Source organism: Panthera uncia, chromosome A2 (genome assembly GCF_023721935.1).
Source record: "Panthera uncia isolate 11264 chromosome A2, Puncia_PCG_1.0, whole genome shotgun sequence".
Taxonomy (NCBI): Eukaryota; Metazoa; Chordata; class Mammalia; order Carnivora; family Felidae; genus Panthera; species Panthera uncia.
In genome coordinates, this window is record NC_064816.1 from 19,115,975 (window position 1) to 19,139,518 (window position 23,544).

A 23,544-nucleotide genomic window follows, 5' to 3' on the forward strand; every position below is an offset into this window, starting at 1 on the left:
TCAGGAGAGATGGCTCTGTGAAAAGCTATTTACTTTGCCAGTTATTGCCTGATTTCGTATTCATTGGCTCAATATTGTTTTCTGAGCCAGCATCTTTTTCACAATCTGATCCTAGTTCTCAGTGAAATTTGATTCTCTGCCCTTTTAGACAGAAGCATTTGCAGTGGAATGGAAATCAGCTATACTGACTAGGATCTAGTGCTTCTCAGGGTGGCTGTGCAGGATGGCAACAGAAAGGAGTGGTCTGAGCTCACCAGGCGGTCACTGGCTATTGCTTCCAGGCTTGCAGTCTCTCATGAGCTTGCAGTCAGATGTCACCTGAGGCTGGAATCATCTAAAGGTTCAGCTAGGCTGCATATCCAAGATGGCAGCTGGAAGCTCAGCTGGGGCTGTCCACCAGAGTCACTTTGGAGGGTCTTTACTTGTACCTCGGGCTTCTCACAGCATGCAGCTGATTTTTCTCAGAACAGGCATTCTAAGGTACCCAGGCAGAGTTGCAAGGCTTCTTATTACCCAACCTTGGAAACCCGTAATGGTCCTTTTGCCACATTCTGTCAACTAGTCAAGTCACTAAGGCCAACCTAGAGACCAAGGTGGGGAATGAGACTGCACCTCATCATGTGAAGAGTGGCATGTGTGTTTTTGAAGGGAAGGCATTGGTGGTTTCCATCTCTGGAGACAAGCTATCACAGGGGCCAAACTCCAGGATAGCATATAGAGAAAGGCTGACAGAAGCCCCTTCCCTTTCTGGAGTAGACATTAAGTACAAAAGTAAACATTCCCAAAGCTGGGAATGGTGATGAGTGCAGAGGCAACTAAGAAGGAGCAGGAATTCATTTCTAGGTTACACCATCCATGCAATCCATGTGCAGGCCTATCTGGAGAAAACCGTAGGCCAGTATGTAGCATACCAGAAGTAGGCCCTGTGAGAGAAGATGGAGAGAGATCTGGAATCACAGAAGAAGACTGCTTTTTCAGATAGATGTGGTAGATGAAGTAGGAGATGCACTGGGGGCATGGAGGGAAGGGAGAAGTCTGCTCTTTTTTCTGGTTGTTACGGGTAAAGGGAAGGCTTTTATGGAGAAGGTGTTCTGGAGAGTCCTTTGCATTGGAGTCCCCTCCCCCACACCCAAGAGTGGTCATGACACCAGTGGCCTACCTCACCAAGCCCATTGACACTCTCTGCTGTGGTCCCTGTTGAAATCTTCCAGAAGGCCTGTAAGGCACAGTCTAAACTCCTGTAAGTAGGCAGCTCCCCCTAATGGTCAAAAGACTGAGTGGAGCTAGGAAACCTGGAGATTCTGATTGATCCTCCTTGAATACCTCATGCTGGGACATAGCCTCCCTTGGGTTTACCAGACTACAACTCAAGCAGTTCAAAAGTCCTGTGACACCAAAGCCCTTGTGGTATATAAATGTTTTAATGAAAAGTAACCATCATTCTCTGCTACCATGGGATTGGCTGCCCAGGGCTGAGGGCAGTGAGAAAAGTGAGGTGGCAGAATTGGAAAACTTGGCAGTAGCACAAAGCACCTCTCTGTTATAGCACAAGAGGGGCCTCCATCACATGGATTCAAATCCTCAGCACAGCATCTGGGGCCTGCAGGCTACTGTCCCTCCATCCTAGCACCCCTGACATGTGTCAGCACATGGAGTATGCAGATGTGGGGTTGGCCTGGTGGGCCAGGCTGTGAGTTCTGTGAGATCAGGGACCATGGCCAGCCTGAGTCAGGCAGTGTGCCATGTTCCAACCACGTGCCTGGTGTGGAATGGGTGTTAGGTTGGAGTTTGATGTAACTGGATTGGTGTAAAGGTGCATGTCTCTTTCTGTGCACACTAAGTAAAAGGGTCCTGTCCAGAGCTGTGGCTGGCAGGGCTCAGGGAGCATTCAGTTTCTTGCTGGGAAGGCACTATAGAAATCATTGCAATTAGGAACTCTTTTCCATTTTTCTCTAAACAGCCATTACTGATTTTTATTATACTGACTTCTTCAAGGTATTTAAGGCTCATCTTCTTGGTCTAAAATGAGTACAAGAGGAATGTCGCAGCTTCCTGGGGAAGCTGACTGCAGAGACCTATTTTAGTTGTGCTCTGACAGTGCTTTCATGGCATAGTCAAAGGAAGGCCCCAGGGACCCTGGGTTTCAAGAACACAGAGCCTCCAGAGCTGCAGGTTCACTTCTCAGATGGAGCCCTTGGACTCTCTAGCTTCACTAAGAGCACGCCACAGAGGGGTTTCAACCACTTGAGCCAGCCAGAGGCTGCCCATGGGCTAGTTTCTCATGGACATGCTGGTGTCTGGCACGAGTGGTACACGTCTGGAGGGCCTTCCAAATGATCCATTCCCAAAGAAAGTCAGAAAGCTGTTCTCTCTATTTCTGTGGAAGGTACCCTCAAGGACCATAGGCTGACAGGTTCCTGAAGACCTATAGCTGTGGCCTGCATTGATGGGGACTGGACCACCACATCTGCTGAGGTCTGGCCTCTGTAACAGCCCCTCAGGCCAGAGGATATCACCACAGAAGCCTCACAAAAGAAGAGCAGGAACCAAGTCAACTCAAGAGCCTGGCTTAAAGCCCCACAACTCCCAGACTAGCTCCCATATGACCCCCAAGTTCACTGAAGGGCAAGTCTCAGAGAGAGAAACTCTGGAGAGCCACCTGTATGTAGGGCCCTGGGCCCCCAGCCAGCCTGGCTCTGGAGCTATGGTAGGACAGCAAGGAAAGCAGAGGCCAGGCTCTGGAGGCCTCAAATATGGGAAGGAGAAGCCTTTGGGCAAAGGTGGTAGGGGGTCAGCTGAGAACAGGGCCAGTTGGTATCTGGAGACGGTAAGTGTGGGGAGACACAATGCGTCAAGTAAGAACCATGCCACTATGTTATCTCAGTGTCTCTGTCTCTGTGTGATGGCTCCATTGCAAGCTGGCCTGTGCCCATGGCTGGGCCCCCTGAAAGAGCCCAGCATCCAGGTCACCCCATATCCCAAGAGCGCTGGGTGCAGGGGGCCCTTTGGGGCCCAGCTCCTGTCCTCGGTTCTCATGATCTGCCTCTAAGCATCGTGAGGGGGCTCTATCAGTGGGCCTGCATTGCCCCAGTCTGCAGTATGCCCACCTCAGCTGGGACGTCAGGTGTGGCCCCACCACCATCTCACCAGCAGGCTCTGCTTCATTCCTCCTGTGCTTGCTGAGCTCATCCTCACCCCAGCTGCAAGGGGACACCTACCCTGGTTCCCTGGCCCCAAGGATGCTTGCCCGCTGGGCCTTCCATCTGTGGCTTGTCATCTGTGCGTGATTGTTCTCACTTGGTTACAGGCTCTCCCTCTCTGCCAGATAAGTACCGCCACGCCCGGGAAATGATGTTGCTGCTGCCCACACACCGGGACCGCCCAAGCAGTGCCATGTATCCAGCAGCCATCCTGGAGAACGGACAGGTAGTGGACCCAGACTACTGACTGCCCTCTGCTGCAAGTATGGCGGCCTGGGCTGCCCTCATTGCATCTGCTAGGCTTTCTATATTGCCCTGTGTGCCTCCTTCATTCTGCCATAAGACCCTCAGAAGGCTGCTGGGTGCCCACTCTGGACAGGACTGCAGTGGCTCTGAGGATCAGCAATCCAGATGGAGTGGACCTGTAGGAAGAACGCTGGCGGGTTAGAGCCACAATTGCTTGTGTGGCTGTCCTTCTTGCCAACCCATTGCTTGTACAGCTTCCTGGACTCCTTATCCATAAACAGTCTAGCAGAGGAACCTCATTCTTTCTTATCCTGAGAAGGCAGTGGTGGACATGGGTCTGGAGGATGGTCTTCCTCCCTGTGTGTGTGAAGGGCATCCTCACTGAGACAGACTCTGCCTCTTTCATCCATCCATCTATCTGAAGCCCCTCATTGCCTCTTGAGGCTACTCTCTCCACCATTTGCACAGCTCTCTGGATATCCTACCTGGGGGCCTTGAACAAAGAGCTGTGGGGATTAACTACTTCCTCTGCCCAATCTGCCTGCCCTTCTATCAGAGTCCATGAAAATCACCTCCAAGCAACTGTTACCTAGTCCCAGAGTGCAAGGTGTTTCTCAGCTGTACTTCCTTGTGCCTGGTCAGCCCTGCCAGGTAGAGGGAGCAGGCCTGCTTGGCAGCTGCCCATCAGAACAGTGAGTCCTGTCCGTGACTTTCTAGGCTTGAGTGCTGCCCTTTGCCTTATCCACATTGCTAACTTGGGCCTGTGCAAGGATCTCCAGGAGGCCAAGCCTGCCAGTGCTGAGGGGTAGAGGGGTGCCTCAGTCCTTTCTGCCAATGGGTCTCCCTGTCAGGACAGAGGGATACAGTTAGATACCCTCAGGTGCCTATGTCCTTTTTCTTGGCCATGTACAAGACAGCTTGGAGCCCAGCCAGGCATTGTAGGGAGGTGCCTCCAATGTTGACATGGCAGCACTCAGAGCCAGATAGCGAGGGACAGTCTTCCTATGGCTGAGCATGATCGGTACCACTGCTTTGATTTCCCTGTCTTCTCTTAATATGATCTGGCTCCTGGGCCCATAGCTCTGCCTCCTGAGGTGTAACTGGTTGTTTTCACCATCTTTGATATTTTTCTCCCCCCTCAGCTGCCAAATTTCCAGCGGGCCCTGTTCCAGCAAGTGGTCGGATCCTGCAAACCCTGCAGTGATCCCAATCTGTCTGTGGCTGAAAAAGGTATTGTTCCCCTTTCCAGGTGGCCTTCCCCCATGTCTGTCCCCACCCTGAGTGTCTGACTCTTGTCCCTGAGCACCAACTGGCCAAGACTGTGCCACACTCCAACACCCAGGCCTGTCTGTGTGTCCAGAGTCCTGACCAACTCCTGTGCTCACTGTTTAACCCATGTCCGGTTTGATGCTAAGTTTGGATCCTGTTAGTTTATGTATCTCTCTCCCAAGGGCCCACCTTCAGAGAGGCCCCAGCTGCTACCTGCCCTGAGCCCACGTTTATGGAAACTCAGGCTGCTGTGTTCAGACTGTTGGGCTTCTCCCAACCAGCTCCAGTATTCAGCAGGCCCGATGGCCCCTTTGGTCACTCTCAACTTGGGCCCTCAGGGACCTTTCCTTATTGCTCAGAATAGGCCTGTGGCTGAGCAAGCTCCTAGAAGAATGGGAAGGACAGACCATGGCAAAGTGAATTTCCCAGAGACAATCCTCTCCAAGGAAGCCCTAGGTACTCTGAGTTGAGTCCTCCTGCAGCCACTCTGGCCAGCAAGTGGCCAGCTGCTATGAGTCTATCTTATTAGCAAGGATTACAAGCCCATCAACTTGGGCATGAACCCGGGCAGTCCTTAGAACAGGGGATGTTTGGATAGTGGAGTTTTACCCTGTGTCCCGCTGCAGCAAGCTGATGGAAGAACCAGACTTGGACCCTACATGACCCTGGCCCAAAGCCTCACACATGGAGATCTGACTTAATTTTAACACAAAGCAATACCTATATGAGGATTATGCTAGAGCACCTGCCACCCAGAACCTGGCCCCATATCAGCCCCTCTCCCTGTAGTTTCCCCTCCCTCTCCTTCATCTGGTGGAGCTTAGGGCAAATTCAGTCCCCAGGAATACAAGTTGCTGTCCCATCAGAACCTGTACCTCCAAAGCTGTCACCATGTTGTCATTGCACCTCCTCACCAAGTGCTGTCTACTGTCCCCACTGTCATTGTTCCTCCCTTGCTCACCACAGAGGACATGCCTCTGTGTCTTCTTTAAGGAGACCAGACACTGGGTCCACAACCTCAGTGGCTGGTAGGCATAGGTACCAGGTGCTCAACCACAAAGGATATGGAGATTCCCGCCGAAGATGACTTCCTAGCCTCAAGCCTGCACATCCCAAAAACATGCGGCTTACCTGGACCTTGCACCTATTCCCACAAAATAGAGTGCCATTTTGGCCTCAGGGGCCAAAATCCACAGTATCTTTTCTTCTGAGATGTGGGGCCATCTGAAAACTAGCCAAGAGCACAGAAGAGCTCAGAGCTCAAGTGGGTGCTGGTGGCCAGAACAGGACCCTATGCCAACCGGACAAAGAAGAACACCAGGCCTCAGACCAGGCTGCAGCAAGAAGCTGGACATGCCCATCCCCAAGTGTGGGAAGGAAAGAGGCTGAGGCCACAGCAAGCATGTCCATGCCACAGTGCCAGTGTTTTGTGGGCAGCAAATAAGACATTTGCCTAGTGGGAACACACAGGCCAGAGTAGTGGCTCCCTAAGTCTCTTCCTGGATCCTCCAGGGCAGAAGCTATACATACTTATCACCATTCTCTTGTCATCAGGATCCTGAGTCCCACAAGGACTCTGCTTCTCACTTGTCATCTCTCTTTGCCAGGCAGTGACTCTCAGGCCAGTGCTGGACCTCCGTTCACAGAGACAGAGCAAGAAATGGCCAGGCCACAGTAGGGATTGCCCCCTTCTGCCAGGATAAGTCGCTCCATCTTAGACTTTCCACTAGCCCCAGTGCATTTGTGTCACATGGCAGAGGTCCATGGGCCTCATTGCTCACCAACATCAGTCTATAGGGTGAACTAGATGGTTCTGGATCACTGGAGTGGCTCAGGCAGGCAACCTTTGAAAAGCCCTGCAGCCTGCCAGTTTTTTGCCCCATAGCCTCGCTGCCCACAAGTTCCTGTGGGTTCTTGTGGGTGAACATCTGTGGCCCTGCAGTGAGAGCTTGGGCTGTCAGGACCCCTTTGGGGAAGCTGCCCAGACCCACCTCCAAGCTTCTTAATTCCTGAAATTCGGGGGCTTTTTTTTTTTTTAGAACTTTTCTCTTTGTAGAGAGCAAGTTTCAGTGATGAGGACCCAGAAGCTCATGCCCCATCTTGAGGAGAGTCTGTGTGAGAATGGGCCTATCTTGTTCTTCAGTTGCCTCAGGCTCTCCAAGGAGGCCTTCTGGTAGAATCCACCTGGTGCTCATCACATTCAGAATTCTTTCCTCCCTTTAGGCAACAGCTGAGTGCCTGCCCACCCAATCACTGCCATGCCCTCCCACCAGCCACCTGCCATCAGCTATCCCATGAGACTGAGCAGTCCTTAGAACTGAGGCTGTTCAGGTAGTAGAGTTCTACCTTGTGTTCTACTGCAAGCCCTCGAGTTCCTCACTAATGGGAAGGAAGGAGAAGGGCATAACTATCTTATCCCTGGACCACATGGGCCCAGCCCCTCCTGGCCACATCCTCCTTGAAGGCTGGACCCCAGCTCCTTCCTTTCCAGAACCTCTCTATTCCTTTAGGCGCTAGCATTTCCCGCTCAGTACCTGGCGCTGGAAGAGCACAAACCCCAGCCTCTTCGGGCACACTTGAGTTATAACTGCCTCAGAACAAAGCTGGGGGCTAGGTCTCTGAATTATGAGCTGCTTCCCTGCTGCTGATAGCCCAAAAGGGAGATTATGTTTGCCTAGCTCCATTAGAGAAAAGACACATTTCTTGTCAGTGGTATTTGGTCTCCAGGAGGAGTTGGCCAACAGTATTTATATGTCCCCTGCTGTTCCTGCAGAGTGGCACCCTCTAGCCCAAGATCCAGCCATTCTTCCTTTCCTCTCCTCTCCTGCAAAGTTGCTCACCTCAGCTGTGGCTGGGGGAGGGGTGTGAACGGACCAGTATTCTGGCACTGGCCTCCTTCCTTGGCATAGATGGACACTCTGTTTCCCTTTGTCCAAGGCCCGCTCTACCCTGCATCCATGGCATGTGGATGCCAGGAACTGGGCCTCTCTGCAAGCCTAAAAGCACCCTCATTCCCACAGCCCTCCCTTTTCTTGGGAAGCCACGGGTGGAACCAGACCTGAGCCACAACTCTTGGGCTGTATACTCTTCCCTTCAGCAGGCACACCAGTCCTTGCCTGAAAACCCTTTGTGCATCCCAAATCCAGTCAGTAGGCAGAGAAGCAGTGGGGTGGGAACAGCTTGTATGTTACCAGAGGCCTTTTGGGGGGCAACTCCTGCCCACACCCTGGCTGTGCACTAGCTCTAGGATGGGGCAGTCTGTGCCTCTCGCCCCCTGTGCTCCCTGCTTTTCCTGTTAGGCCAGGGCAGTTGGAGAGCCCTGACTTGGCTCTGGTGAGGAGCTCTGTGGCCTGCATTCTGTCTGCATTCTGTCCCATCAGCCCGTTCCACTCTGCTCTGCTCACTTCTGTTCTCTGTCCTCTTCTGACAAATCCCGGAGGCTGCAGATGTTCACTCCTTGCTGCACTGTCTCTCAGCTTGCCTCACCCTGAGTACTCTTCAGACGTCAGTCCACTCTGCTGCTATCCTCTTAAGCAGCTTCTGTCCCTGGTCACTCTCCCCCATGGGCCACAGTGTCTCACGTGGCCAGTGTTTTTGGGGGGCTGGCATGCCACTCACACATGTGCTGGCTACACAGTGCACACCTGGAGAAGCCATAGGCTGTAAGATGGGCTTCTCCCTGAGGATGGCTCAGAAGTAACCTCCCTTCATGCCATCTGTTTCCACCCTTCAGCAGTGCCAGCAGCCCCCAGCAGCTGGAGCCTGGATAGCGGAGCCCGAGAGGCCCAGCCCTTCCTGTCTGCCCACATGGGGCGCAGCCTGGCCCCCCCAGTGCCTCCCCGAAGCCTGCTGCATGGTAAGAAGACCTCCAGCGGGTCCCCCAGATAGCCCCTGGTTTCAGACTCAACTCAGAGGCGAGGGTAGCAGCCCTCGAGACTAAGAAGATGGGCCATTCTCTGGGCTGACTCAGCCAAGGAAGAAATATCCCCACCACAGGAAGAAGCCTGCTGGGCTTTGGGGTCGTGAGGTTTCCAAGTACAGCAGGTGAGCTCAGGAAGGCCTTCCCAACCAGGGGGGCTGAAGACAATGGAACAGACTGTGCTGGCCGGCTCCTCACCAGCCTGTCGGAGAGCTACAACTGCCTGTGGCCCACCGTTCCATGGGCTTGGCCGTACTTGACCTTCTTGACCTTCTGTGTGGCACAGGTGCCTTTTACTCCAGCAGCCTGTTTTGGAGAACTTCAGTGAAAAGAGAGGTTTTTCTGTGACCTTCAATGCTGAGGGGTGCCCAGGAGACTCTTCCCACAGCTGCGCAGTTGGAAGATGTGCCAGCACACAGCCCAAGAAAGCCCCAGCTAAGGCTCTTGTTCTATTCCCTTTGCAGGTCATTACTCCCTACACTTTGACGCCTTCCACCACCCCCTGGGTGACACCCCCCCGGCCCTGCCTGCCCGGACTCTGCGCAAGGTAATGTATTGAAGCAACAGCCCCACAAGAGTGTGAAAGGAATCTTCTTGTCTGCTCTGGAATCTCCTGGGTCTACGAAAAGAACCACAGCCCTTCCGTGCTCCTCTGTCCCAGAGCAACCAGCCTGGCAGAAGCTGGGGGTGGCCAGAGCCACACTTGTGATGCAGATGACCCATGTGTCCTGCAATCAATGCGATGGGGACAGGGAGGTCAGAGGGTCCTGGGGACAGCAACACACGAGTACCCTGAATGTGCCGGCAAGGGGCAGTGAGGGGCTTGGGGACTCCCTGCTGACACCACTAGGTATCAATGCACTACAGTTCAAGAAGTGAAAAGACATTTCCATGGTAGATCAGAGAGCATTTTACACTAGAGGCCAGTCAAAAGCAAGAAACAGGAGACAGCAAAGCCTTATGAAAACTCAATTTTTCTGCATGTTGGAAAAGACAGTCTCTGTCACAGATTTTAGCAACAGAATGCATTCATCTGGCCTATGTCCCCTGGGGTTCTTCCTGCTCTCTGCACTGGCCTGCCCACCCAGCCCTTCTGTCAGCACCCCAGAGCCACACGGGATATAAATGCCTAGCAGCCAGGCCAGGGCCATTTTTGTCCACAGAAATGTAGCTGATTCTGGGGTTCCACTGGCTTGCTTGGGGGGCAGCTGCTGAAGAAACAAATGTGTATCCAATATGTGCGGGTACTTGGTCCTCTCTTCACCTAGTGGGCCAGCCCACCTGTCTGGAGAAAGGGATTCTAATATGCCCACCCTTTCCTTTGCAGTCTCCTCTCCACCCTATCCCAGCCTCCCCCACAAGCCCCCAGTCAGGTCTGGACGGCAGCAACTCTACACTGTCTGGCAGTGCCAGCAGCGGCGTGTCCTCCCTGAGCGAGAGTAACTTTGGGCACTCCTCAGAGGTCCCACCTCGAACTGACACCATGGACTCCATGCCAAGCCAGGCCTGGAATGCAGATGAAGATCTTGAGCCACCCTACCTCCCTGTCCACTACAGCCTCTCCGAGTCCGCCGTTCTGGACTCCATCAAGGCCCAGCCATGCCGAAGCCACTCAGCACCGGGGTGTGTCATCCCTCAGGACCCCATGGACCCACCTGCGCTGCCACCCAAGCCCTACCACACCCGCCTGCCGGCCCTGGAGCACGATGAAGGCGTGCTGCTACGCGAAGATGCTGACAGGCCTCGGGGCCTGCACCGCAAGGCCTCACTGCCCCCAGGGAGCGCCAAGGAAGAGCAGGCCCGCATGGCCTGGGAACACGGCCGAGGGGAACAGTGAGGGGCAAGGAGGCGGCTGGGACGCCACCCTCTGTGAGCAGCTTGCCCATCCACTCCAGGTCTGAAAAGCAAGTCCCCTCACCAGGGAGCCAGAGAGGCCTGGCACTCAGGAGAGAACCACCCCGAGTCTACGTTCTACTGCCGTGAACTTGTGTGTTGCCATGTACAGAGGCCGCAGCAGCATGAAGGGTTGTGGCTTCTCTTTTTATTTCATTTTCTACGTTTCCATTCTATGGGTTTTCCTTTCTTTCCTTTGTGCAGTAGATGCTTTCTTCCTCCTGCAGTTCCAGACCACGTGGAGCTATATGGAGATATTGCACAGAGAGAATTGCTTTGCAGCTTTGCAGGGCCCAGGGGTAGGAGCTCCAGGCCCTCCCTCCAGGGCAGAGATGCACAGAAGAATGGAAATTGCACTAGGGACTTCTTCTGTTGCTGTGTGGACAGAAGAACTCATGGTTGTATTCAGGGATCGCAAGGACCACGTGGACTACATGTCACAGGTGGACAAGGGAGCTACAAGCCGTTTTGCACAAATGCCTACCCACCTGCCCACTCTTCCATCCAGGAGTGCGAGACTGAGGGGCTGCTTGAGCCAACCTGCCAGCTCAGGCATGTGACCTGGCCTAACTGCATGCCCAGGGCACACTGCCAAGCTTCCATGGGCCAGCCCTGTCTCTCACTCTACCTTGGATTTTTCCATCGCTTTTATTTGACCATTTGCTCCCTTACATTCTCCATACACCTCATGCCCTGCAGGAGCCCCCTTGATGAATGGATCTGCAAAGGTTATCTCCCACCCTCTGCCCCCGGCGCTTGTGTGGGGGTGTGGAGCCAGAGGCCCTAGCCACCTTCTTCCCCATGGCCCAGGAGGCCAAGTGTTGAGAGACAAGCTGGTATAGAGCGAGGCTGGGGTGTGGCAGGGGCCAGAAATCCTCTTTCAGAAGTGGCCAGAATGCCTGTCATCCAGTTCCTGAATCAGGGATTTTCAGCACTACCTCTGAGCAGTGGGGCTGGCTGCCCAGCCAGGCTTCCAGCCCTGAGGACTCGTGGTAAGGTTCAGCAAGCTTCTAGGTAAAGAGGGTGGGAGGAAGCCCCTCCTTTGGAAGCAGAGAGCCACACAGGTTGAATTATCCTCTCTCAAGTGGCCAAGTGTAGCTCACCGCCCCCCACCTCCAAGCCCACGGGGACCACCACTCAGGGTTCAGGGTGGGCAGGAGGGCAGTTTCTCCAGCCTTCCCAATCTTTTGGGCAGAGCGCAATGGTATCTTTATAGGAAACTTTTTCAGGTCAGGGCACGGATTTTTCTCTTGGTTTATTATTTGGGGGGGGGGATAAGGTGGGGTGGTAATAGTATTTTACCAGGGTGCTTCTAAGTTACTTTAAAAAAAGTCTACAAAATTTTTTTTTCATTTGCATAAGTTCACAACTTTGATGGTCACAAGGCTGCCTTCTCCTTATTGAGCAGATGTGTTCTCCCCTAGTTCCTCTTCTGGCCAGGCCCTGGGCCCTAGACCTCCATCCTTTCCCCCACAGCCCACCTTTCCAAACAGACAAGGCCAGCCAAGGTGTTCTTTTCTTGTAAACAAATGCCAGCTTATCGAACAGGAAATGCCAGCAAGTAACCAATTGGGTAGATGAAGGGCCACATTACCTTCAGGGCATCTGGGGGTGTCTCTCACCAGGGATCATTTCTGATAATTATAAGGATAGCTCTAGGTAGAGTGGGTGAGTCATGGCAACCCTGACCTCAGAGGGCAGGCGTAGAGTATGTGGTGTTCACAAGTGTTAGAGAGTGGGGGGCTAGCTCTGGATTTGAATTTTAGGTAGAAGGGCATCTTTAGATTTTAGGGCACTTCTGAACCTCAATCCCTGGACAAGGCAGTCATCACATAAGAACATCGACCTTCTCCACCTTGTAGCACAGGAGGGTAGGGAGGGCAGTGTGGGTTGTGGGTTCGTTTGGCCTTGCTTTTTTATGTAAGGTAAGCTAGGTTTGTCTTCCCTTTCCATTTTCCCTAACTGGATGAAAGGACATAATCCAAATCCCTTTTGTTGGAGAACGGCCAGTGTGAGGGGAAGTGGGAGGCCAGAAATGAGAATCCTCTGAAAAGATTGTGAAATACTGATTTTCATTCTTTCAAGCTTATTTGTAAATACCTATTTGAATGCTGTGTATTTGTACAGGAATTTGAGCAAAAAATGTATAGAGTGTGATGTCCAATTGGTATTCAGCCCTATAAATGTGTTTTTAACCTCTGGCATTCTGTGCTTATTTAAAATAAGAAAACTTCTAACCTTTTTTTTTTGTGTGTGTATTTATGTTTAAAAAAGTGGTTTAAAAATTATCTTATACCTGTACCAGAAAGCAAAGTTAAGAGGAAAAACAATTTGTACTAGTGTCCCAAAAAGTATTTTACTGTATATATTGTGGTAGCATGTTCTAAATCCAACAAGTAATGTGAATTTTAGATGTAAATATCTGCCACTTGATTCTCCCCCTTTCCCCACTCCTTTGACTGCTGTGATGTGAATTAAAGATGAATACCTGATACTGACCCACTGAATTCACTGAATGGGAGCAGCCCAAGTGCCCCTCTCCATCCCTTGTCGCTGGGCTCCAAGCCCTTTAGCCCCATAGAAACCTCTCTGCACGGAGCACGGAGCCAGCCTTTTCCACGCCCTGCCTTCAGACAGACAGCCAAGCCCTGCACTTGGAAGGGAGGGCAGCCAAAGAGGAAACCCCCTCGAGTGCTCATCGGCTGACTCGCGGGCCCCCACCCAGGAGGCGCCCCCGGCAGCCAGGGATCCTGAGGCTCGGTGGGAAAACCGGAGGCGGCGGGCCAGTCCTTTAGCTCCTCGCTGAGGCGGGCCGGCTCGGATCTTACAGCCACAGCACCTAAGGAGGCCAGGCGCTCCCCGAGGCCTAGGACGGCCGCTCGGAGAGGGCCCTTCCAATGAGAAATCCTCCAGCCCAGCTTCTGTCCACCCCGGCCGGCGTCCAGTTAGCTCCTACAAGACGGGTTCCGGCCTGATGCGGACATTCAGACCGGGTCGGCAGGCCTCGCGGGCGCAAGAGCTTCCGCAGACGTTCCCGAAGCCTGGATCCTCCGCCCACGGTATCGTTTGAAAAAAAGAAAAGAACCTCCCGAAACCTGGCCTGCAGCGGTCAGCTCTCCCTGCCTGCCCTTGGGGCCCCGGGGCGGGGAGGGATTTTTCGGGAAGACGTGGGTCCCAGAGCAGGGACTACTCGGGACAAGTCAGGCGCAAAGCTGAAGCCGAACCCCACACCAGTCCTCTGCGCCAGTCCGCGGCGCCCCGCCTCTGTCACAGCTGCTGCCCCTACTCAAGATGGCGGCCCGGATCCCTTCCGCCGCCTTCGCGGCCGCTTCCTGCCGGCCGCCCTGGTTCAATCAGCGGCCGACAACTGTCTAGGGCCAAGGGCGGGCGAAGCTACCAGCCAATAAGAAAGGGCAGCGTGGAGCCGCCCGTCTGGGCTCCCGGGCGCGTGGACCAATGAGAGCGCGGCGTGTGGGAGGGCGCGGGGTCCGCCCGCCAATGGGGAACTACGGCGCGCGGCCGGGACCCGGAGGCAGCTCCTCACGGCGGGCGCGGTTCAGTCCGGCAGCGGCGGCGGCGGCGGCGGCGGCGGAGGAGGAGGAGGAGGATGTGGGCCACGCAGGGGCTGGCGGTGGCGCTGGCTCTGAGCGTGTTGCCGGGCGGCCGGGCTCTGCGGCCAGGCGACTGCGAAGGTGCGGCGGGGCCGGGGTCCGCTCACCGAGGCCGGCCTGGCGGCGGCTCTGAACCCACCCAGACCACCGAACGGCCGAGAGGCCGGGGCTGGAACGGGCGGGGGCGGCGGCCGTCCCAGCGGGGTCCGCCCGAAGAGGGGCGGACGCCGGCCTAGAAAACAGTTCCTGAGCCTAGGAAACTGGTCCAACAAGAAAAAGTTGGAACTAGATCGTGCAGAAAACTTGGCTTGAAATTGAGATAACGCCGGAGTTTCTTTCCTTTCCCATCACGAGGCAGAGGCTCTCCCTGGCCCAGGTCGGGAGTCCCCAGGGCCGGCCATGGGCACCATTCTGGGGCCGGTGGGCCTGCGAAGCCGCACCTCGGGTTCGATGTTGTATTTGGAAATGAGAAGCGTTTGGATTGTTTTTGTCTTCGCCCTCCGGTTTGGCCTCTTCTGAGGTCACAGTGAGTCCATCCCAAGGACACGTGTTCAGTCTCGGCTTAAACTTTATGGAAGGAGCAGGGAGGAGCCATGTGTGGGTCACTGGGTGATGCTCGTTCCCCATGTGCCCTAGGTGTACCAAGGGACCCCAGCAACCCGGAGGTGGGTTCTGCCCGCCCGTGGGCACCTGAGAAAACCCGGTGATGGAAAAACTCATCTCTCACCTTGTCTGCTATTTAAATTGATGACGGAGTTCCCTCCTGGTGGATTGGGGCGCACCTTGTCAGTGATTGCTGAGCATCTCCCTTCCCTCTCTTTTCCAGTCTGTATCTCTTATCTGGGAAGATTTTATCAGGACCTCAAAGATCGAGATGTCACATTCTCACCATCCTCTGTTGAAAAAGAGCTTATAAAATTCTGCCGGGAAGCAAGAGGCAAAGAGAATCGGTTGGTGAGTAGCTGGTTACCCTCCTTGGCTGGCCCTGCCCACTTGCCTGTTCAGGAGGTTAACTGTTCTGTTAGTATGCTAGTGTGGGACTCCAGTCTCCAGTGTTTTCATGAATTCTGCAGTTGTGAGGTTTTGTTACCCTGTTAGTATTGAATGAGCACGTACTGGGTGCTGGGCACTGGGAGTATCAGTGGGGAGAAATGACAGGCAAACAAATGACAGCAGTGGGATGAGTGTCCAGCAGAAAATAGACCACGGTGCTCTGGCAGAGAGGGTAGATGCTGATTTAGGCAAAATAGTCAAGAATCTCTCTGAGGAAGAGTTGTCATTGCAAGGCAGGAGGGAAGAGCATCCCAGGAAGAGAGAACAACCATGTGAGTGTTCAGAGGCCACGTGCGAGGACACAAGATAACAAAGTGGGCACAGGGTATGCCAGAGCTGAATTGGGACAAGAGCCCTAATGAAATGATTTTTGTAGCTTTAATTTCCCTGGCAATCGCTGGTTTGTCTTTTTTTATTTTTATTTATTTATTTCTTAATTTTTTTAATGTTTTTATTTATTTTTGAAGGAGAGAGAGAGAGCATGAGCGGGGGAGGAGCAGAGAGGGAGACACAGAATTGGAAGCAGGCCCCAGGCTCTAAGCTGTCAGCACAGAGCCAGATGCGCGGCTCGAACTCACGAACTGTGAGATCTTGACCTGAGCCGAAGTCAGACGCTTAACCGACTGAGCCACCCAGGCGCCCCTGTGTGTCTTTTTTTTTTTTTTTTTTTTTTAACGTTTATTTATTTTTGAGACAGAGACAGACAAAGCATGAACGGGGGAGGGTCAGAGAGAGGGAGACACAGAATCTGAAACAGGCTCCAGGCTCTGAGCTGTCAGCACAGAGCCCGACGCGGGGCTCGAACTCACGGACCGCGAGATCATGACCTGGGCCAAAGTCGGCCGCTTAACTGACTGAGCCACCCAGGCGCCCCAAGTGTGTCTTTTTTTTTAAAGGTCTGAATCCTGGCGACTCTTAAACTTATGTGGAGGTTGTCAGCTCTGGGACTGAGCATGTACTAAGAGCCCAGGGTTTACGCTGACTGAATCTGACCGCTGGTACAGAGAGGGCGTGGGGAAAGGGGGTCCTGGCAAAGAGATGTTTTGAGATATCAGTGTTTTGTGGAGGAGAAGGCTTTCAAGGGAAACCTCCTGAAGGTCATTGTCCTTTCTTGCTGCAGTGCTACTACATTGGGGCCACAGATGACGCTGCCACTAAGATCATCAACGAGGTGTCGAAGCCCCTGGCCCACCACATCCCTGTGGAGAAGGTCTGTGAGAAGCTCAAAAAGAAGGACAGCCAAATCTGTGAGCTAAAGTATGGTGAGTGTGGCTAAACCTTATTTAACAAACACGGACCCTCTGAGCTCAGGCATTAGGAGTCGACTTTGTAGCTGGGAGAGGCAGGTGAGAAACGAGAGCCTCGTGAGCTTTATAGCCAGGTAGACTGTGCTAAGTGAGGGGCAGGGTGGATCTGGCCTCATGGGTGGAGGTCTGAATAGGCCTCACTGAGGAGGTGACGTTCAACATACTTTGGAGGCAGGCGGTAGATTAGCCAAGGGGAACAGCTAAGGGAAGAACATTCCAGGCTGAGCAAACAGGCAGTGCAGAGGCAGCCAGAGGCATGGCCGGTAGACAGGGCACAGAGGGCCTTGCAGGTTGGTGAAGATTTGGCTTCAGATCTTTAATCTGAGTCAAGTTGGGAACATGGGATTTTGAGCAGAGAAGGGATGTGGCCTGACCTGTCCTGGCCATAAGCTCTGAAGGCCCAGCAATCTTCCTCATTTTGAAGAGAAATGCTGTGTGTGGACAGGCAGGCCAGGAGTTCCAGCTGCTGCAGCATCTCTCTTGCCGACAGTACTGGTGGGGAAAAGCAGGCCTCAGAAACAGGACCAGGAATAGTTGTCCTCGTCTGTAAAGTTTAAGCAGCACCAGCATGTTTTACTGTGACTTGAGTGTCCAAGGGCCTGTGTTTGTCCACTTGTGTCAAGGATGCCCAGTCTCCTGACTGTGACCTGACAGGCTGTTGGCTCAAGGTCTCTCTGTGGTCACAAGTGGTTGTGGAGAGAGTAAGCTCTTGACCAGGGCCTGTGTTGGGAAATTGGAGCTAGGGGGTCTCTCTGCTCTGTCACCGTGGAGCTGTCATTTTACAGTGACTTGACCTCTACTGTGACTATTTTTCAAGGCACTTGGAGTGGGAACCACATTTCTCCTGTAAGGTTCCTCCTGTAAGAACCATGTAGCCCCCATCCCTGTCCTTGGCAATACTGCATGTCTGGGTGGATGCTGCCAGCATGAGACCAGCCTTCCGGTGAAAGGGCCCAGGCCAGTTCCCCCAGTTCAGGGCATTGGGCACAGACACACACCTGCAGGTGTCTGGAAACGTCTGTCCCCCTCTGACCAGTAGGACTGCTTGTTTTAACGGATGGGAGGCTGTGCTGGGGTGACCCATGCCAGGACTATGAGGGTCCTTGGCCACTCCCACGAGCTCTCCCTACTCTCTCCTCCAGACAAGCAGATTGACCTGAGCACAGTGGACCTGAAGAAGCTCCGGGTTAAAGAACTCAAGAAGATCCTGGACGACTGGGGGGAGACGTGCAAAGGCTGTGCAGAGAAGTCTGACTACATCCGGAAGATTAATGAACTGATGCCTAAATATGCCCCCAAGGCAGCCGGTTCACGGACTGATTTGTAGTCTGCCCGCCCCCCGCTGCACCTGTGGGGAAAGCATTCCACTTGCGTCTTCCCTGCAGCCTTTTTGTAATTTATTTTTTAGGCAGGCTCCTGACAATGTCAGGTGTGAAGCCTGGAGCTCTCCTGCCGATGCTGGCTCTACAGCGCCCCCTGGGGGGTTCACTTTGTTCTGTTGCTGGTTTACTCTAGGACTTCAAAGTGTGTTTGGGAATTTTTTATTAAAGGAAGAACATTTCTAGCTGTCCCTGGAGAATTAAAGTGAATCTGAAATAGGATTTCAGCCCTAACGAAGATCCCAGCAGTTTATGCTTTCCAGTTCACAAGAGTTGTCTGCTATCTTCACATCTGCCCCTTGGCCGCCAGTGCCGGAGATGCCAGGCAGGACACGGGCTGAGGCATGGGGGCTCGTGCAGGACTGGAGGCGAGCCCGGGAGAAGACTGGGTCCCATGCCTCACCCCGAGGTGACTTGGAGTGGAAGTCCCACCTGGGGAGCTGGAGGCCGAACAGCCTCTTGGCAGAGCACAGGGGGTTGAATCTGGTGTGCAAGGGAGGGGCTTATATCAGGGCTGGGTCCGAGCAGGACTGAGGGTATGTTTAGTATGGTTTTCTGGAATGATGACTTCAGTAGCTGCCTGTGTTCAGTACCATCACATTTCTAAAGATGCTCTTGGCCTGGCTTCCTCCACCAAGCACCATCCAGATCTGGCCATCTACTTGGTCATCTGAGTTTGTGGTGTAGGGTCAGTCCCAAGCCTCTGATGCCTAATTGGGGTTTTGTGAGATATGCAGAGGTCAGTTTATACAAAGAGTCAGTGAGAGCTTGCCCTTTGCCTTTGTTTACCCAAGATAAGTCTAAAATAGTTGAGGTCTTGTCCCCAAAGTGTCTCCAGAGTCTGTTTTTTTTAGTTACTTCTGGGGTTGGCTCTTGGGGAACCCAGTTGTCAGCGTAAGCTGTGGCTTGGTGGACACCCCTTTGCTTCTTGGGCCTGCAGAGACCACCTGAAGGGAAAGACCAGTAGTGCTTTTCCAAGAAAGACTTCAGTCTTCCTTTTTTGCAGTTTATAAATTATACAGTTGCTAAATTCAGTTTGCCTACACAGGCCTTGTCACAGCCTGCTGTGGCATCCACTAGTGCAGTGGCCCCACATTTTACACATCTACAACACCACGTCTAAGAGGAAAGCAAGGTTGAGCCACTTCTCAGGCCAAGACTTCCTTGTTTTGGAGAATGAGCTGTTAGGATCTGACAAGCACAGTGTCCTGATCCCCTTACAGGCACTGAGAAAATCCACAGCTAAAGGCAGAAGCCTTAGGAGATGGATGGCCATGGCCTACAGGCCACACTGAACACAAGAACAGGGAAAACAACAACCTCTCCCACTGTAGGGCTGACCCCCGAGGTTATCTATGAAAGGGTTAACTCGTCCCTTCTGGAAGTGTAGGTCAGTTCTGGCAATGTTACAGGTGTTTTTGTTTAAGCTTTCCCCCTTGCACCTGCCTCAGCTGTTCCAGGAGTGGTTTATTTATGGTTGTGGGAGGAGGAGGAACTGGTAGGCTTTAACCCACCCCACAGTTGCCTTGCTGAAGTTGGGTCAGGTTCTGCAATGCTTCCAACAGCTCTCGGGGGAATGGAGCCATCCTGAGGGGGCTTGGGCGCCTGGGCAGAATTCATTCCACCCACCCCACTGGCCCCACATCTCGCCTGGAGGTGAACAGAAGGGCACTGGTCAGCCAGAGGTAAGCGTGGCAAGCTGTGGTAACTACTGGATTTGGCTTTGTCTTCACCCATGGCTCCGTGGCCCTGTCCTTACAGCCCACTGTCTGCTCAGGTGGCTGCAGCAGAGGGCGGGCCCAGTGGCGCCAAGGAGCCTATTCCCACTTGGTAAACAGCAGGTTTGCTGGCTCGCCTGCCAGGTCTGGCCTTGTGCATTCAGAGCCCATGGCCTCGCGGCCTTTACGGCGATCACTGCATAGGATACCAGAACGCTAAGGATGCCTGTTCTGTGGGCGGTGGGTCCTGGACGGGGCCTATGGAGGTTCTCGGGCCTGTCCATTCCGGACCCTAATCGGGAGACGGTCGTGGTGGGGATTAGGGGGAGGCCACGTAAAGAGCCACTGGGTTAAGACCCGGGAGCCCGGCGCCCACAGACGCTGCCACTCCTACTCTACGCGTCGTGGGACGCCCAGGGCCCGCAGCCCACGGGCGTCAGAGTCAGTGCAAGCCAGCCTGGCTCTCAGGAGGGCCATGATTTCCGCGTAGCCCAGAGCCTTGGCCGCGGGGTGGCGTCAGAGCTCACTTTCAGGCCCACCCGGGGTCATGTGGCACGGAGAGGCGCCGTCCGATGACGTATGCCGGCACAGCTCTCGCCCCACCCGCCGCCGGGTCACGTGACAGTCCGGCGCAGCCTGATAACGCGACGCCCGGCCCCTGGGCGCTGCTCCCGCCCCGCCCCGCTGCCACCGCCGCGCTGAGTCCTTTTGTCCAAGATGGCGGCGCCGGGGGCGCTGCCTCCTCGGCCGCCGCCGCCGCCGCCGCCGCTGTGAGGGGCCTGTGGGCCGCCCGCCCGCCCGCTGCGCCGGCGCCATGAAGAGGCAGAGCGAGCGAGACTCGAGCCCAAGCGGGCGCGGCTCGTCATCGTCGGCCAAACGGCCGCGGGAGCGCGAACGGGAGGCGGAGGCGGGCGGGCGGCGGGCAGCGCACAAGGCCTCGGGCGGCGCCAAGCATCCCGTTCCAACGCGGGCCCGCGACAAACCCCGCGGCGGCGGGGGTGGGCATCGCGACGGCCGCGGCGCCGGGGACGCGAATCACCGTGCGAGCAGCGGCCGCTCCTCGGGCTCGGGCGCCGGCGGCGGGGGACGCGGCGGCAAGGCCTCCGGGGACCCAGGCGCTTCAGGTGCTTCGCCCCGCGCGTCTCCGCTGCCGCCGCCTCCGCCACCGCCCGGGACCGAGCCCGCGGGTCCCGGCTCGTCGGCGGCCGCACCTGAGTACAAGACGCTGCTCATCAGCAGCCTGAGCCCTGCGCTGCCCGCCGAGCACCTCGAGGACCGGCTCTTCCATCAATTCAAGCGCTTCGGTGAGATCAGCCTGCGCCTGTCACACACGCCAGAGCTGGGCCGCGTGGCCTACGTGAACTTCCGGCACCCGCAGGACGCACGCGAGGCCCGCCAGCACGCCCTGGCCCGCCAGCTGCTGCTCTACGACCGGCCGCTCAAGGTGGAGCCCGTGTACCTGCGCGGCGGCGGCGGCGGTGGCGGCGGCAGTGGTGGCGGCGGTGGGAGCAGCCGGCGAAGCAGCAGCAGCAGCGCTGCCGCCTCCACGCCGCCCCCAGGTCCCCCCACCCCCGCGGACCCGCTAGGCTACCTGCCACTGCACAGTGGCTACCAATATAAGCAGCGCTCGCTGTCCCCCGTAGCCGCCCCGCCGCTGCGGGAGCCCCGTGCTCGCCACGCCGCCGCAGCCTTTGCCCTGGATGCTGCCGCCGCTGCCGCAGTGGGACTATCCCGGGAGCGGGCCCTGGACTACTACGGGCTTTACGACGATCGCGGGCGTCCCTACGGCTACCCGGCCGTGTGCGAGGAGGACCTGATGCCTGAGGACGACCAGCGCGCCACGCGCAACCTCTTCATTGGGAACCTGGACCACAGCGTGTCTGAGGTGGAGTTGCGGCGGGCCTTCGAGAAGTACGGCATCATCGAGGAGGTGGTCATCAAGAGACCTGCCCGTGGCCAGGGCGGTGCGTATGCCTTCCTCAAGTTCCAGAACCTAGACATGGCCCACAGGGCTAAGGTGGCCATGTCAGGCCGGGTGATTGGCCGCAACCCCATTAAGATAGGCTATGGCAAGGCCAACCCCACCACTCGCCTCTGGGTGGGTGGCCTGGGACCTAACACCTCACTGGCTGCTCTGGCCCGGGAGTTTGATCGCTTTGGGAGCATTCGAACCATTGATCACGTCAAGGGAGATAGCTTTGCTTACATCCAGTATGAGAGCTTGGATGCAGCCCAGGCTGCCTGTGCAAAAATGAGGGGCTTTCCCTTGGGTGGTCCAGACCGAAGGCTGCGTGTGGATTTTGCCAAAGCAGAGGAGACTCGATATCCCCAGCAGTACCAGCCCTCACCCCTCCCCGTGCATTATGAGCTGCTGCCGGATGGATATACCCGGCACCGAAACCTGGATGCTGACCTGCGGGTGCGGGATAGGACCCCCCCACACCTCCTGTACTCAGACCGAGACCGGACCTTTTTGGAAGGGGACTGGACCAGCCCTAGTAAAAGCTCTGACCGGCGAAACAGCTTGGAGGGCTACAGCCGCTCGGTGCGCAGCCGGAGTGGGGAACGCTGGGGAGATGGGGACCGGGGCCTGCCCAAGCCCTGGGAGGAGAGGCGGAAGCGGAGGAGCCTTTCCAGTGACCGCGGGAGGACAACCCACTCCCCTTACGAGGAACGGAGCAGGACCAAGGGTGGTGGGCAGCAGGTGGACCGGGGCTCTGATCGCACTCCTGAGCGCAGCCGTAAGGAGAACCACGCCAGTGATGGGACCAAGGAGTCAAGCAGCAATTCTCTCAGCAACAGCAGACATGGGGCTGAGGAGAGGAGTCACCACCACCACCATGAGGCTCCAGACTCTTCCCACGGGAAGAAGACACGAGAGAGCGAGCGCAATCATCGGACCTCTGAGGCTGAGCCCAAGCCTCTGGAAGAGCCAAAACATGAGACCAAAAAGCTCAAGAATCTTTCTGAGTATGCCCAGACACTGCAGCTGGGTTGGAATGGGCTCCTAGTGTTGAAAAACAGTTGCTTCCCGACATCTATGCACATCCTAGAGGGGGACCAAGGGGTTATCACCGGCCTCCTCAAAGATCACACTTCTGGGAGCAAGCTGACCCAGTTGAAGATCGCCCAGCGCCTGCGACTGGACCAGCCCAAGCTCGATGAGGTCACACGGCGCATCAAGCAGGGGAGCCCCAATGGCTATGCAGTGCTTCTAGCCACCCAGGCAACCCCCAGCGGGCCTGGCACTGAGGGGATGCCCACGGTGGAGCCAGGCCTACAGAGGCGGCTTCTCAGGAACCTGGTCTCCTACTTGAAACAGAAGCAGGCCGCGGGGGTGATCAGCCTGCCGGTGGGTGGTTCCAAGGGCAGAGACAGCACAGGCATGCTCTATGCCTTCCCACCCTGTGACTTTTCACAGCAGTACCTCCAGTCAGCACTGAGGACATTGGGCAAGCTAGAAGAAGAACACATGGTGATAGTTATAGTAAGAGACACTGCCTAGCCCAGACCTGTTTCCAGCTCCGCATTTGTGTCACAAAAGCAGTCATTTTAAAATCTGATTCCCCACCTCCTACTCCCTTGGTTTGAATTCTCTGCTGGGTTATTTTGGTTCATTTGGTGGGGGAACAGAGTCCTGACCCCTACCAACACTAAGTTCTTAGATTTTTGAGGGTTTTTTTACAGCGATGAGCAAAGGGACTCCTGTCACATTGATTTCTAGTGTACAAGATACTGTCTGCTGTGTTCTGTATTTTTTTATTTTTTGACTAACTGTATGGAAAGTTGTCAGTAAAGCCTTTGTCAGAGGATGGATTTTTAATCCTGTTCAGAGTCTTGGTTTAATCAAGTTTTTCCCCACTGCACACAAATGCGCCATCTTTGCGGCACTGGTGTAGCTCAGAGTTCTGATGGATTGTCCGCTCTCAGTCCCTCAGCTCTTTGGGCT

The 23,544-nt window shown here is 55.1% G+C and overlaps 3 protein-coding genes across 3 annotated transcripts in view; all 3 read left to right on the top strand.

The window, feature by feature from the left end:
• Positions 1-12,729, top strand: part of DOCK3 (dedicator of cytokinesis 3) — a 560,028-nt gene extending 547,299 nt beyond the window's left edge. Inside the window, exons 50-53 of the mRNA XM_049640567.1 lie at positions 3,308-3,426; positions 4,589-4,676; positions 9,099-9,181; positions 9,962-12,729. Coding sequence (XP_049496524.1) covers positions 3,308-3,426; positions 4,589-4,676; positions 9,099-9,181; positions 9,962-10,471 — 800 coding nt within the window. The 3' untranslated portion in view covers positions 10,472-12,729. The remainder of the gene's footprint in view (positions 1-3,307; positions 3,427-4,588; positions 4,677-9,098; positions 9,182-9,961) is intronic.
• Positions 11,423-18,068, top strand: MANF (mesencephalic astrocyte derived neurotrophic factor). The gene is made up of 6 exons (XM_049642228.1): positions 11,423-11,519; positions 13,516-13,910; positions 13,991-14,219; positions 14,965-15,092; positions 16,312-16,453; positions 17,641-18,068. The coding sequence occupies exons 1-6, from the start codon at positions 11,423-11,425 to the stop codon at positions 17,823-17,825; spliced, it is 1,176 nt and encodes a 391-aa protein (XP_049498185.1). The 3' UTR covers positions 17,826-18,068.
• A 94-nt stretch (positions 18,069-18,162) lies between these two features.
• On the top strand, positions 18,163-23,423 carry RBM15B (RNA binding motif protein 15B). The gene has a single exon (XM_049640559.1). The coding sequence runs from the start codon at positions 20,410-20,412 to the stop codon at positions 23,098-23,100; it is 2,691 nt and encodes an 896-aa protein (XP_049496516.1). The 5' UTR covers positions 18,163-20,409; the 3' UTR covers positions 23,101-23,423.
• The last annotated feature ends 121 nt before the right edge of the window (positions 23,424-23,544 follow it).